Below are 16,464 nucleotides of genomic sequence, written 5' to 3'. Positions count from 1 at the left end.
TTGTCAAAACTTTGGGTCCAGAAGGCAGAGCCACAAGCCACAAATAATTATTAGCAGACCTTGAAACCAAATCGAGTTTGAGTTTGTCTGATAGATTTGAACCTGCTTGGGATCAATGACTCCTTTATTTTTTTGTTTGAGCTGGAAACTGTTATCCCATGTCTGTCCTCACCACTGTATTTTGGAACAAGCCTGTTTCTTTAGGTTCACAGATTAAGAGGAATTGTGTCTCTGGTTGAATTATACACAGACTTACCCATACCAGATTTAGGCAATGAGATTTAGACTGTTTGAGCTGAAGAGATGTAGATGAGATTTTGGATGTTGAGTTGATGCTGTATTGTGGGTGAGGCTTTTGGGTTTGTTGGTATAGGATGAATAGATGAACATATTTTTCATGTGGGAAAGATGTGACTCTTGGGTCAGAGGGAAGACTATGGTAGACAGAAAAATGGCTTCCCAAAGATGCTAAATGCCAAACCTGGAACTTGTGAATGTTACCTTACATAGCAAAGGATTAAATGGAATTAATGGTTGCTAATTAGCTGACCCTAAAATAAGGTGATTATCCTGGATAATAGAGCTATGAGTAAACAAAGCAAAGAAAAAACTTTTAGCTGAAGGAAACTGGAAAAAAGCACAGAAGAGGTAACATCTGAACTTGGTTAAGAAGGAGTAGAAAGAAGCCAGGAAGACGAAACAGCAGGTAGAGGGCTACATTCTCAAAAGCATAGCACATAGAGATGCAACCAAAAAGAAAAATGCATACATACTGCAGATTAAGAAAGTTACTTAACTACTGATTTTTTGCTAAGAGTTTTAATCACAGATCAATGCTGAATATTATCTAATGTTTCTTATTTTGGCATCTGTTAAGATGATCATATAATCTTTCTCTTTATGTGGAAAATTACATTGAAATTTCTAATGTTAAACCAACCTTGCATACCTAAAATAAGTCCACTTGGTCTTGATAGATTACCATTATATGTTATATTTTAGGTTGCTAATTATTTAAGATTTTTGCATTTACTTTTTTTAAATGACAGAAGTGTTTTGTTTTTTTTTTTAAAAGTGTTTTTTTAAAAATTGATTTTAGAGAGAGAGGAAGGAAGAGGGAGAGAAACATGGATCAGCTGCCTCCTGCCAGCCTCATATTGGGGAAGGAACCCACAACCGGCATGTACAATGACCGAGAATCAAACCAGTAACCTTTTGGTGCACAGGACAATACTCAACCAACTGAGCCACACCAGACAGGGCTTGCATTTACTTCTATAAGTGAAATCAACCTATAACATTCCTTCCTTGTACAGTCTTAGTTGATCTTGACACCAAGATTTTGTTGGGCTAATAAAATAAAAAATTGAAAATATTTCTGCCTTAGCTGTTCTTCAAAAATGTTTTTAAAACACTGACACTATTTCTTCCTTAAATGAGTAGTAGACTACATAGATGAAGTCATCTGTACTCAGAGTTTTCTTTGATCAATTATTTTAATTACAGATTCAATTTCTTTAATAGTTACAGTACTACTTAAATTTTATTTCTAATGTCAATTTTGTTAAGTTGTATTTTTCTAGAAATTTATCCATTTCAGATTAAAGCCATTTATATGTTTTTCTTTAAATATCTTTAGACACTGTAGAATATTCTTTTTTTCATTCATGATAATGGTTATCTTCACTCTTTTTTTAAAAAAATTTTCATTTGTGTGTGTGTGTGTATGTGTGTGTGTGTGTGTGTGTGTTTTTAACAAACATTCCTTTTTGGGGATTGAGTCTCTCTGTATTATATGTCTGCTTACTGTTCTTATGTTTCTCCTCTTCCTTCTTGGGCTAATTCTGCTACTCACTTCCTACCTGAAATAGATGCTCAGTATATAAAATTTTAGTTTTTCTTTTTTTTCTATATGTGTACACAAGGCTATAAATATAAATATCCCTGTAGATACTGTTTCAGATTTACCTCACAAATTTTGCTATGTAGCACTTTCACTACCAGTCATCTAAAAATATTTCCTCATTTCCATTTAGACTTTTCCACAATCCTTTTTGGTACTGATTTTTAGCTGAATTCTACTATTGTCACAGTACATACTCTATTTCATTCTAATCCTTTAAGTTTCACCCAAGATGGCATATCTGAATCGCCAGCATCGCTACTCTTATGGTTTGGGGCCATTATTAAGTAAAATAAGGGTTACTTAAACACAAGCACGACATACGATGTTGATCCGATAACCAAGACAGCTAGTAAGTAACTAATGAGCAGGCAGTGGATACAGTGGGGACACACTGGGCAAAGGGATGATGCATATTCCAGGTGGGACAGAGTGGGATGGTGTGAGATTTCGGTACACTACTCAGAATGGCATGCAATTTAAAACTTATAATTTATTTCTGGAATTTTCCATTTAATATTTTGGAACATGGTTGACCATGGGTAACTGAAATTGAGAAAAGAAAAATGCAGATAAGGGAGGATTACTATATATTGACATTTTAACAATGGTGTTCTCTGTGGGACCAGATCATGATCTATATTGTTTTATTATATTCTTCCATATTTTCCAAATTATCCTACCTAATATGCAAATTAACCATCACTCTGTCACAAAGATGGCGGCGCCCAGTCCTCTCAGCCCTGCTGGAATCCCCCAGTCCTAGGGGGGCGGCTGCTGAGAGCTGGCAGCGTGAATGGCCTGGTGGAATGCTTGGTCGTCACCATGGCGATGAGGCAAGCGTTCCACTCTGGCTGCGGAGAGCCTCTGGGCAGCGGGCATGGAGTGGCGGGGGGAGAGGGAAAATGCTTGTGTCGTCGCCCCAGCCGCCCTGGCCACGAGGCAAGCGTTCCACGCCTGGCTGCAGATGGGCCTCTGGGCCACAGAGAGCCTCTGAGCAGTGGGTGCGGAGTGGCCAGGCCCGCAGAGAGCTACTGGCGCACGGATTCGTGCACAGGGCTACTAGTCTATGATAATCATGTAACTATTTTTTAAAAATGTCTTTGTCCCTTGAATTATAAAGAGTAATTCAGCATTAACACCAAAAATTTAGAAAACAAAGAAAAGCAAAAGGAGAAAAACAGTACCTATAATCTATTAATGTACTGCTTCCACAGGTTGAGAAAATGTATGGCAGCTATATATTATTTAAGTTAACATTCTCTTAGAAAAAGGAACATTAATAACTGACCCACTCAGACATGAGAGGGGATTCCAGTCTCTTAGCTACCTAAGTATCCGTTTTTTAAAGAGGATTAATAAATCTCCACTTACAAAAGTAAAATTCAGGTATTTGGGGCTTATTATTAATTTAAAAGTAAATTTTCAATACTGCTTTCTTTCTGGCCAAAATTATAATTACTACTTAAGTATTAGTTTAATTATAAATAACATCCATTACTAACATTCATGCTCCCTGGCTACAATTTTAAAAAAGGAAAATAAAAAATGTGAGACTTACAGTTGCGGTAAGTTTGGTCTAACAAAGGGATCATTTTCTGCGCCATTGACTGCTTTATTTTTCCGCTGTTTTGGTTCAGAGTTGGTAGAGGGTGCCTGAGAATTATTAGCTGTGGGAGGTTTGCGTTTGGCTAGAAGTTTCCTTTGCCTTTCAATATCTTCCCTTTGCTGATTCACCCATTCTTGCTGCCTGTATAAAAATAATTGTAAAAAAACATTAATGTTCCATTACTTTTCACTTAAAAAATGAAAATATATTAATAAACATAAAAGGTCTTAACAAAGATTTGTACCTTTTTGGTCCCTCCCTTGTGAACCAACTGGTACTTACCACTCATCTGAAACACCCATTTCTAAATGGGGTATCCATCTGTTAAGCCCCTTAGACTAGGGAAAGATGTGTTGATATATATAGTCTCATGGTATCTACCTACTCCTTTCTAGCAAATATCATTTCTGTAGATACTTGATCAGAAGGGTCTGGTTGAACTACATCACACCATGAGAACAGACACTACATCTATTTTATATCCTACTAGAGGCCTGCTGCATGAATTCGTGCATGGGTGAGGTCCCCTGGCCTGGCTGGCGATTGGGGCCGATTGGGACCGCAGAAGTTGGCCGGCTGGGGAGAGGGGCTGCGGGAGGTTGGCCAGCCTCGGGAGGTTGGCTGTGGGAGCACACTGACCACCAGGGGGCAGCTCCTGCATTGAGCGTCTGCCACCTGGTGGTCAGTGTACGTCATAGCAACTGGTTGTTCGGTTGCTTAGGCTTTTTTATATATACCAGAGGCCCGGTGCACGAGATTTGTGCACGGGGCGGAGGGTCTCTCAGCCTGGCCTGCACCCTCTTGCAATATGGGACCCCTTAGGGGATGTCCAACTACCGGTTTAGGCCCGAAACCAGCAGTCGGACATCCCTCTCGCAATCCGGGACTGATGGCTCCTAACCACTGTCCTGCCTGCCTGCCCACCCCTAACCGCCTCTGCCTGCCTGACCACTCCTAACCGCCCGCCTCTACTTGCCTGTCTGATCTCCCCTAACCGCTCGTCTGCCTGCCTGATGGCCCCTAACGGCTCGCCTGCCTGCCTGATCACCCCTAACCACTCGCCTGCCTGCCTGATCGCCTCTAATCGCTTCTGTCCCCGCTGTGGTGGCTTTGTCAGGAAGGACGTCCAGAATGACGTCCGGAAGGTCGTTCAGCTGTCCGGTCTAATTAGCATATTACGCTTTTATTATTATAGATAGATTGTATTCCTAGTGTCCAACATAGGGATTGGTACATACTGGGTATTCAAAAAATACAAAAATTAGCAAAATTAGGTTTTCAGAAGACAAATATAAACTTAAAAATATTATTTTCTAAATTTATCTCTCTTAAAAAATTCTGGGAATGGGCAAGTCATATTTTGAAAGAAAACACAAACTGACCTCAATTATAAGAAATTTAGAAAGAAGAAATTTTGATAATTTAAAGAAAGGAAACAAAAAAATTAGCATGGCTTTGAATAAATGGGCAATTAATAAAACTACAAATTATTACTGCTACCCATTCAAGAATCTAAAGCATACTAATTCTAGAAACTAGTAGATATAAGATCTATGAAAATATAGGCTGGAGATTTTAGCAATTTGACCAGAGCTTTTTAAAACTATCCCATCATATAATATCTTAAGCTTATTCCAATAGTAACCTTGTTCCCTTTGGGGGTCACCTCACCATGCTGACTAAAAACTTTAAAACTATACATAGTAATGACACTTAGTTTTAGAATAAGTCAAATGTTTCAATACCTTGTTCCCTCACCTACATCAAGCCAGAACTACCGAAGTTCTACTCTGCTGATGAAGAATTGGCTTTACAAGCATTTCCTTTTCCTGTGGTCCTAGCCAGATAGCAATAAAATATAGTAGGAATAAAAGAATCAAGAATCACCTAGGTCAAGCATGTCAAACTCGCGGCCCATGGGCAGCATGTGGACCACAACGAATATTTTTGCGGCCCAGCCAATATAATGAACGGTATGTAAGAAATGTTTTAATAGAAATTTCGTAACTTAATTTTTACAATATCCTGTTGTACATAATTATTAATAACAAATTCCAACGTTCACTAATGACTGATTACTATAATTGTGTTGCATTCATTTCCCTTACGCGTAGGCGCACCATTTCTCTCCACTAATACTAGCAGGGAATATTTTAGCAGCCAATTGCCACATCATTAGTCTTGGACTAACTTGTTTGGTGTGTGCAACAGGAAATATTTTGCTTTCGGGCAAGAAAAATAGGTTTATTTGCGTTACGCTTATTAATTTGTGCAGTTATTCAGTGTCTGCTAAGTTAATGTTCAAGAAAAAATATTAATTTTTATTAAAATGTTCTATTATTTTATGTTAACGATTATGCATTTATTTCAGCCCTTTGTATTCAGCATGTCTCTATCGAAATAAACCTACATTTCTATGAATATTGAAGCTTTTTTTTTTTTTTTGCAGCCCACATACACTTAACCCTTGTTTATTTGGCCTGTGTTAGCCTTTGAGTTCGACATGCTTGACCTAGGTAGAGGAGCTGAGAAAACCTCAAGAGTGGCAAAGCCAGACCTTTAATCCAGTTTTCAACTGAAAGCGAAATGAAATCATTTAAACTTATGGAAAGTCAAAAATTATTGGAATGAATAGATAGCTAATACCTGATTATTTAGGAATGACCATACAATTTAGAACCTATTAATTTAATATTACTAATTTTTATTTCTCATTTTCCAAATACTTTGGGTTACATCACTGATACACAATAATAAACAGATTGACATAAAATATGTATATGTGCCCTGGCTGGTAGCTCAGTTGATTATAATGTCATCCCCAATATGCCAAGGTTGCAGGCTCAAACCCTAGTCAGGGCACATACAAGAATCAACCAATTGCCCGGCCGGTGTGGCTTAGTAGTTGAGCATTAACCTATGAACCAGGAGATCACAGTTGATTCCACGTGAGGGCATATGCCCAGGTTGATCAAAGATTCTCTCTGATCACTGATGTTTTTCTCTCTCTCTCTCCCTCTCCCTCTCCCTTCTTCTCTGAAATTAATAAAAACATATTTAAAAGAGAAAAAAAAACTAAGCTGAAAAATCCCATATATAGATATAAATCTTCCAATAAAAATTAAATTTTCAACAATTTTACTTCTAAATCATCAATAAAGATAGGTCAGTCTGTATCTCGAAAAGTCATATTTAGAATAATACACCATATTAGATGAATTATATATAGATGAGTGCTACATACATCATAATACATCATATATAGATGAATGCTAACTAGTCAAGAAGTCTGCTAAGCTAAATTTATCTTTGTTTCATGTTCCTTTCAAATGTACTAAATTTATGATCTCAAAGAGTAGTAAGAATAGATGTAGAACAAAATTCCAAATCTATAATCGTTGACAGTACTGAAAACCCAAAGGAATACTAAATTTTTTAAAAGGTAAGAATGACTAACTTCACAAGATTCTGAAATGCAAAACCATCTGTCCATTGTTCAGTAAATGAAGCACCATGTCTAACTGTTGTGAAGTGTCCAAGGCGTAATCTGTCTTGCATACTCTTCTCCCGGCTTGACAGTTTTTCTTGGTTACTCTGAAATAAGGAGGGAAAATTATTGCTCAATGATACTCATTTAAATTTTAAAAGCATACAAGACAAAGGAGGTAGTAAAAGGGAAGGGAAATTTTATCAAACTTTTAACTTACCTTTTCAATAAGCAATTTCTTGCTCATTGATATGCACTTATTTAATCGTTCTTTGTATTTTTCAAGTAATTTTTGTTGTTCATCTATTTGCCGTCTGAGATCACAGTTAGCCTACAAGAATAAGTAAAAAAATGGAAAAGATCTACAATTTTTATTTACGAGACACTTTGGAATATTTTTAACGTTTTGAATAAATTACAGAAAGAAAAAGGATTAGTAATATTATATATTTGAATATGATAATAAAAAATTTTTGAAAAACACCTGCTTACCATGGGGTAGTACTATTAAATGCTGCTTGATTGTGTAGTGGAAAGTAAATGGAATTTGTATCCATACTCCATGGATTCAAATACACTCTTAAGTTATCTGAATCTTCGTTCAGTTGTCTTATTTTTAAAATAGGGGCAATGGCACCTACCTTAGTTAAAAATAATGAAAATATAGTATATAAAGTATCTAACACTTACAAATGAATGATTCTTTCCCATCTTATGTAATTAATAAACAATTTTCTCCATTCAATTTATGGATGACACTGTAGATGCCTATCCAATAGCTAAACATTCCCACCACCTTTCTTGACAAAAATTATACCAATTTTGTTGACTTTGTAGGCAGCCACATGTTCAGGGAATGGGCCTCTCTCTAAACTCTGGAGATGAGTCTGGTTAGTCTAGTATAGTGACCAGAAAATAACCCGGAGGGCTTGTTAGAACACAGATTATTGGGACCCATCCCCAGAGTTTCTGAATCAGTAGACCTGAGGTAGGATCTGAAAATTTATTTCTAATTAAGTTCCTCAGTAACGCTGATGTTTCTGATCTGGGGATCATACTTTGAGAATCATAGGTGTAGGCTAATCATGGTGAAAGGCAAAAGAAATGCCATATTAAATAAAAAATGCCGGCAGATAATAGCTACCATCCTAAAATTATATACCTACAAAATGTTTTGTTTTGTTTTTTAAGAAAAAGGGTAAAATAAAGATACTTTCTGAGGAACATAAATGGAATTTGGCACCAACAGTTCCTCATCATTGCATAAGGAGCAGCTCAAACAAAACCCCAACAAATTGTGTATGTAACTTGAAAAACTGGTTTTATATTTCTCTGACTGCAAAAGGCCAAATATAGCCAAAAAGAAGAGGATATTTGTTCAACCACATATCAAAAAAACTATGGTAATTATGATAGCCAAAATGTATTTTCTCCTTCCCAAATAATGACAAGTCAATATTTTATTCTGGATTGGTATGTGCCTAGCTAAAAGATACATTTCCCAGTTTCCCTTACAGCTAAGGAATGGAATATCAAAGAAGGCTGTACACAAAATTGTTGCCCCCCCCCCACCCCCGTTATTCCCTTTCTCTTCCTGTTTTCTGCTCAGGAACACAGCTATCATAACTGTGACTCTGAATAAATATTTTGTACCTCCATATGACCCTCAAGATAGAAAGCATACAGTAAGGATGAAAGGGCAGAAAAACCGAAGGAGTCAAAATCCCCTATGTCACTGTGGAGCCATCACAACCAGGCTGCCCACTTCTGTTCTCTCAAAAAAGTGACACTGTATCTCATTTAATGTATTGTTTATGTTCTCTGTCACTAAGAGCCAAACACAACAAAAAAGATGTGAAACCAGCATTGGAACACACAAATAGAACACAGAACATAGCAGAGAACACGGAAATAGATCCACCTATATATGGAAACTGGATTATATAATGGAGCTGATGGTAAAGAGTGGACTTTTAATTAAATGGGCTGGACAACTGGTTATCTATATAGAAATAAATGAAAATGAAACCTTACTTCTTCACACCATACCCAAAAATGAATTCCAGTGAGATTAACAACTTATATTAAAAAACCAGACTATAAAACTTTTAAAATAAAATATAGAACATCTTTATAATCTTAAGGAAAAGAATCTTTCGGTATACCTTTTCTAATAATTTAGAACAAATAAAACATAATCTATTACAAATATATACTTAATCACACAAAAATTTTAAATGCATCTAATCATCAGGAGATAGCATGAAGAAATGAACAGACAACTCACATATTTGGAGAAAAATCAATATATAGGGGTGGGCAAAAGTAGGTTTACAGTTGTTCTATGAAAATAATTAATAAATAATACAATTATAAACCTTTTTTGTCCCATCCTGTATATTGAGTGTCAGAACAAAAAACTGACATCCATTAGAAACAAAAACAAAAGACAACCTAATAAGATAATGAGCCAAACCATGATCAGTTATTTCCCAGAAGAAATACAAATAGTTAATAAATATTTTTAAAGATGCTCAAAAAATAGATAGGGAATACATATAATTAAAGATGCCTTATTACATTCATCAGATTGGTCAACAATTTAAAAATATTAAATATGATTATAAACAAGATTTGGCAAGGATAATGAGCAATGAGTTTATTTCTTGCCCAGTACTAGTGGGATCCAACCACTTAAGAAAAACTTGACATTATAAAGCAAAGTTGAAGATGTGCATGCCCAGTACTTCTTAACATATACCATAGAGAAATCCTCCTATATTTGCCCTAGAAGGCATGAACAAGAATGTTCTGAGTAGTTCATATTAGCAAAAAGTAGAAACTAAAATGTCCACCGAGAGCAGAAAAAATAAATTATGGTATCCTATATAATAAAAGCCGAATATGCAAATCGACCTAATGGCAGGACGACCGGGTGCTATGATGCACACTGACCACCAGGGGGCAGATGCTTAACGCAGGAGCTGCCCCCAGCCCGCAGGCCCCAGGCCAGCCAAGGTGGGTGCCAGCGGGGGCCTCTGATTGCCCTGCTGGTCGCCCCACAGATCGGCACTGATCGCCGGCCAGGCCTAGGAACCCTACCCGTGCATGATTTTCATGCACTGGGCCTTTAGTATTAATATAATGCCTCGCTATATAGTAGTAAAATGAATAAACTATATGACAATCACACACATACTGTTTAGTGAAAACAAGCAGGGTAAAAGGGCACATACAGTGCAATTTTGCTTATATAAAGTTCAAAAACAAACTGAAATAATGTTAAGAATGTCTAGATATCTATAATAATAAAAGCATAATATGCAACTAGACTGAATGGCCAAACAGTGGAACGACCGGCTGGATGACCACACTGTGATACCCACTGGTGCCAGGCCAGCCAAGGCAGGTGCGATGTGATTGGTCGGGGCCCCCGCCACTGCCCCGCAGAAGGAGGCCCAGGCCACTGGCCAGTGGGGCAATCAATCAGGGGAGACTCCACGATCGCCCCAGGCCACCTACCCGCAGGCTGCAGCAGGTGGGCAGGTGCTGCAGTGGGTGGGCAGGGCCTCTTTCTACGGGGGCGATCCATCATAGAGCCCTGGCCGGGTGGGCAGAGCCTCCCTCTGCGGGGCGATCAATCACAGGGCTCCCAGAGTGTGAGAGGGTGCAGACTGGGCTAAGGGACACCCCCGACATCCCCGATTGCACGAATGTCATGCACCGGGCCTCTAGTATGAAATAAAACCACAAAGAAATGCAAAGGCATAATAAATACAAAACTCAGAATAGTGGTTGATGGTAAAGGGATGTGACAGTGAATGTGGCAGGATCAGGAAAGGCACACGATCATTCAAAGGTATTGATCACTATGGTAGAATCATAGATATTGATTTTATTGAGTTTCTACACCAGTGGTTCTCAAAGCTGGCTTAAATTAGACTCATCCGGAGGAGCTTTTAATAAAACTACCAATGCACAAACCCTACATCACATCAATTTAATCAGAACCCCTCATGGTAGAGTTCTGGCATTAGTACTTTTATAAAGTACCTAGGCACCTTACTTTTCATCATCCAGTGATTTTACTGAGCAGCAAAAGGCGAGACCACTTCTTTTATACTTCACTCACATTATAAGTACACTTTTTGATGTGTCTTTCTATAAAGTTTCCATTAAAAATCTTGCAGGATGGTAGCAATTACTTCATCATGTATAATAGCAAATGTCGGATTTGTAACAAAATCAATTAACTTTAAAACTAACATGAAATGGATTTCTCTGTCTTATGGTAGTTGATTAAATAAATTTTATTAACTTCCTTCTATTTCTTCAACTGTTTCTCAATTCACAGTTGAAAGAATGAATAAAATAATTTTCACTTTAAAGTTGACATTTTCTTTCTTTTTTTTAAATATATTTTATTGATTTTTTACAGAGAGGAAGGGAGAGAGATAGAGAGCTAGAAACATCGATGAGAGAGAAACATCGATCAGCTGCCTCCTGCACATCTCCCACTGGGGATGTGCCCGCAACCCAGGTACATGCCCTTGACTGGAATCGAACCTGGTACCTTTCAGTCCGCAGGCAGACGCTCTATCCACTGAGCCAAACCGGTTTCGGCTAAAGTTGACATTTTCAATGAAGTACTTATACAACCAGAAAAGGCTTCCCCCTTACCCCCAGCTATAAATTTTTTTTATAATACCAAGTATTTTCTCAACAGCTTTACTACTGCCAAACAATCAGACCCCCAGCTCCCTTCCCCCAATCCGTAACTTACTACTTACCCTGAGCAAGTCATCTATACGACCTTCCTTCTTTTCCAGGTCCTGGTTTTTATTACTTTCTAATGCTGCTAATTTCAGCATTGTGAGATCAGTCTAAATGAAAGAAAGCTATTTTATTATCTCCATTATATATATCATTGCATGTAAACATTAGATTTTATTGATTCTAAAAAGCAAAGAAAATATTTGATTTTATGTGTGCATGTAAAGGATATCCCAAAAAGTCTGAGTGCAGTTTTAAGTTTTAGTCAGAAGTACAAGTGCTACAAACTTACAAAGAAACATCTAAAGATTAATTATTTAAAAGTTTAGAATATTCATATATTCATCATTAAAATTCAATATAACCACTGCTTTATTCTATCAACTCTGAATTTTGAACATGGCAAAAACTTTCATGAGCTGTTCACTGACTGAAAGCAATGTACTTATCATCCTAGCGTAGAGAGAATCCAAAAAGAAGTTTTGATGCACGTACAACAGTTTAGACATCACCTAACAGAAAAAAATCTCATGGCAATAAATCTGGCAACTGGGGAGGTCAAGCTCAACTCTCTCAACCCTTGGTCTGAGACAGTGTCATACAGAAACTGCCATATGTAAAAAGTTGAAATGAAAAACTTAGTACCCAAAATTAATAAAACGAAATAAGTGTAAAAGATATCCAATTAATTCAATTTTCAAATGATTTTTAAGTGTGCAGCATACATGAATATACATAAATATAGACACCCAAAATGAATGGCTTAGAAGTCCATTTATAATAAATATAACAGCTTCATGAAGACACTGATAACTTGTATGTTAAGTTAAAAAAGAATCAGTAAACAGAATTGACATATCATGGTGGTTCTGTTTATTTAATTTGTTTAAAACATCCATATATTTAACCAGTATGTAATAAAGGACAAAATGACAGTAAATTGGTGTTTTCAATTTTTTATCCTTATAAATTGTCTTTTTGTTTAGTAATAAGCTTTCTTGATGTATAATTTTACTTTATGACTATGTCCAAAACAAAGAGAAGACATATGAGTTGTTTGTACAAAATTGGTCACTTGTTTCTTAGAAATCATACCAATAAATTTCAGTAACTATTTACCTGAGTAATTTTAAAGGATAACTGCTTTGGTTGTACAATAGGGTGGTCCCCAAAAGCTACTGCAATAGGAGAAGGGCTATTAGGTCGAACCTTAAAAAAAAAAAAAAATTAAAATTTACATTAGCAAGAAAAAAAAATAGGCTTCTGTTTAGCAACAACTACTTAACACCCCCCCGACACACACACACTTTTTAAATCCTCACCTGAGATATGTTTATTGATTTTAGAAAGAGAGAGGGAGTGAGGAAAGAAGAGAGAGAAACATCGATCAGTTGACTGATTGGGGATGGAATCCACTACTTAGGTATGTGCCCTGACCAGGAATTGAACCCGCAACCTTTTGGTGTATGGGACGATGCTCCAACCAACTGAGCAACCCAGTACAGGGCAACATTTCTTAAGTTTTTGTTAGGATAATAAATTTAATTAAAAAATAACTGAATTTAAAACTTTTAATCACCCTTTAGTCAATAAGCATTTATTGAGTACCTCCCTCACATAAGGCCCAGTGAAAGATAACTATATATTCCCTGCCCTCAAGTTTACATTCTTGTGCCAAAAGGAAACTGTAATGCTTTTAATCAGTTAAATAAAACAAGGCTAATACATCATGTTAAAACAGAAATGTTAAAAACATTATTATGTTTTAAAAGTAAAACTGAAAAAAAGATCTTAATATAGAACTCTTAGTATTAGGGACAATAATGCATGCTAAAATATAGTATAAGATCAATTTACTGATGAGTTTTGTGGCTTATCTAGTCACTAGTTTTAAAACACATTCATTGGAAAATTATATCACTGTATCAATACTAACAACACAACTCTTAGTTATTATTGAGTATTATGCTTTACTTTGTATATGGCAATATGATGTGCCCCAAGGTACAAAATGATTAAGGAACAACTCAGTATATGTCTACAGACAAGGACCAGTAGGGCACACTGGAAGTACATTCAAGGTACTTAAATAAATAAGATACTCTGATTTTCAAAAATCTTTAATTCATCTTTAAATTACTGAAAGCCAATATAGTTTTTCTGGTTAGCCACTGAATTTTCACATACTGAAAATAAAGAAAAAATGAAATCTGATGTATAAAACAATGTAGATAAAAGAACTAGGTCTTAAAATATTAGGAAAAAAACGAAGTGATTAATTTTCAGGTCCAATACTGAACTCAGGTCCTACACTGAATTAAATAATCCAAGGCTGATGACTACCTATCTTTTTCTTAAGGATACCCACAAAGGAATTATGCAATCATTTCAGTGGTTGAGAAATTTAATTCATAAGAAAGTTAAAAGTTAGAAATGAGTTACTTGATATGGACTGATTTTATAAGAGTATTCACAGACTCAACAGCCTTCTTTTATAGAAACATTACTTTTGGGATATATTTAGTTCAGAAAAACTTTAACTTATAAGAATCTCACTTTCAGAAGTAAAGTTCTAATAATATCAGATCACTAAAAAGGACTCAATTCACCTCACAGAATGATTTTTAAAAAGATAAACAATATATAGAGAAGTTCTCAATAAAGACAATCTATATATATAAAAGGCTAAGTGACTGTCTGACCATCCAGGTACATATGGTGTGCACTGACCATGAGGGGGCAGATGCTCAACACAGGAGCTGCCAAGCTGCTGTGAGTTGGCAGTGGCGGTTCTTGGGTGACGCACCCTAGACCCAGAGAGAAGGGATCCCAATTCCTCATGGGGCCATGTGATTCCACCTTCGGCCGAGGGTTACTGGGGCACTGTTGGCCATAAATCTGGCTTACTGCTGAGCTGCAGTGACATGGCACCATTGGTTCTCGGATGACGCACTCCGGGACCAGAGAGGAAGGAGCCCAATTCCTCGCGGGGCCACGTGATTCTACCTTCAGCTGTGGGTTATGTTGTTGCTCAGGCACTGTTGGCCCCAAATATAGTTTACTGCCAAGCTGTGGTGACTTGGCAGCAGTGGTTCTTGGGTTAGTTAATTTCCTTTCAATGTGCAAGAATCCGTGCACCGAGCCACTAGTAAATTATAAAAGTTACTCAGTATACATAACTTCCCAGACATAAGACTAGGCACGTAAACACTTACAGATGAGGAAGGAGTGGAATGTGAGTGTGAATTCTGAGGAGAACGGATTGCAGGAGGTATGCCTCTTACTGGACTTGAGCCATTCCCACCTTGGTACTGAGCAAAAAAGGAAACATCACTATTAAAACAGGTTTAGATAAATGTTATTTTGGACAAAGCGTTAAGAATTTAAATATATTTTATTTATATCAAACAGTCATTTAAATAGGTCAAGAAAAAGCAAAACTAATATTATTCATAGCTAAGTCCTAAAAGACTAGAGAGAATAATGATCATAAGAACATGACAAGACTATGTCTTGTACAGACCCTTATTTTTTGAACATTCTGACTATATATAACTTGTTGTTGTGGCAGACTCAAAGACAAATTCCCCCCAAATAATAAACATATCTTATTTTCCTTCAAATTTTAGCACAAAACTGGTCTAAGACTCAACCATAACTTTAGAGTTGTAGTGATAACACTGACACAATGATGTTATAACATAGTAAATGTTTGTTGAACCAGTATAATCCCTAATCCCAAAAAATGTTAACATGTTTACATGTAGATGTTAGTGAACATAACCATCTTAAAACAGAATCATCATGCTCACGATCTGTTAAATATCTGAATGTGCGTAGCACTATAAAAAAGAATTCTACAGACCAAGTCCCTTCCTTTTAACAGCACAAAATCTAACAAAAATAGATCCTTTCTTACACGCTTGACATGTATTACAGTGCATGACTTAGCTACACAGGAGGGAAGCTGCCTTTCTCATTTCTCATATTTCTGTATCAAGAATGGGAGGAGAAAATTTGTTGTTACTGGCTTCCTCTCAGGGTATTCAGCATGAGCAGGAGAGAAGGGGACTTCCTAGTGTGTTCATTAAACAACTTCCTGCAACCTAGGGACTTTGTGTATTCTATTTCAATCTATAATACCCAGCACATAGTAGGCATTCAAGAGACTTGAAGTTTTATTTGAATTGATCCCACCTTTGGCAAAGATTCTTAATGATATTAACAGCGAGGGACTAAAGAGCATTAGGTATCTTGTGATCAACTACAGTTTTACCTTAGATTCTGTAAACCAAAAAAAACAGTGGAAGGTAGAAAAAAAAATGTTTTTAATGCTGCACTTTCCCTAACTAGCAAATTCTGTTCTCATTCTCAAGTAAATATATTTTTCAGCTGAACAGATAATGTTTGTTGTTTTAATAATCATTGTTTTATAATGTGAAACTGGTAGCCAAAGGTGTTTCTGTGTAGAAACAAGGAAACATTGCAGGACTGAGTAAGAATCTAAATCTACCACTGCTTATTATTTTCAGGGACTCTTAGACTGACATTATTTAATCTCCATCCACAGGGTCAAATGGTGCTGTGGTGTAGTAAATCTTGTATTGACAACAGAAAGAATTCTGAACTGGAAGATGTTAGACGTTAAGTTCTAAATGCTCTTCCCTTTAGAATTTGTCATTAGGTAGGCTA

At 36.6% G+C, this 16,464-nt stretch overlaps 1 protein-coding gene across 2 annotated transcripts in view; it reads right to left on the bottom strand.

Annotated features, from left to right (window-relative positions):
- Nucleotides 1-16,464, bottom strand: part of TLK1 (tousled like kinase 1) — a 159,879-nt gene that overhangs the window by 38,995 nt on the left and 104,420 nt on the right. For both annotated transcript variants that reach the window (XM_070422775.1, XM_070422776.1), the window contains exons 6-11: nt 14,988-15,083; nt 12,892-12,981; nt 11,790-11,882; nt 7,220-7,330; nt 6,970-7,106; nt 3,465-3,653 (exon numbers count right to left, since the gene is read on the bottom strand). In XM_070422775.1, coding sequence (XP_070278876.1) covers nt 3,465-3,653; nt 6,970-7,106; nt 7,220-7,330; nt 11,790-11,882; nt 12,892-12,981; nt 14,988-15,083 — 716 coding nt within the window. The remainder of the gene's footprint in view (nt 1-3,464; nt 3,654-6,969; nt 7,107-7,219; nt 7,331-11,789; nt 11,883-12,891; nt 12,982-14,987; nt 15,084-16,464) is intronic.

This window comes from Myotis yumanensis, unplaced genomic scaffold (assembly GCF_028538775.1).
Source record: "Myotis yumanensis isolate MYYU_CA2020_CCGP unplaced genomic scaffold, mMyoYum1.0.hap1 SCAF_8, whole genome shotgun sequence".
In the NCBI taxonomy this organism is placed as follows: Eukaryota; Metazoa; Chordata; class Mammalia; order Chiroptera; family Vespertilionidae; genus Myotis; species Myotis yumanensis.
The sequence above is the reverse complement of the archived record's forward strand: the minus strand, read 5'-3'. Positions and strand labels throughout refer to the sequence as shown.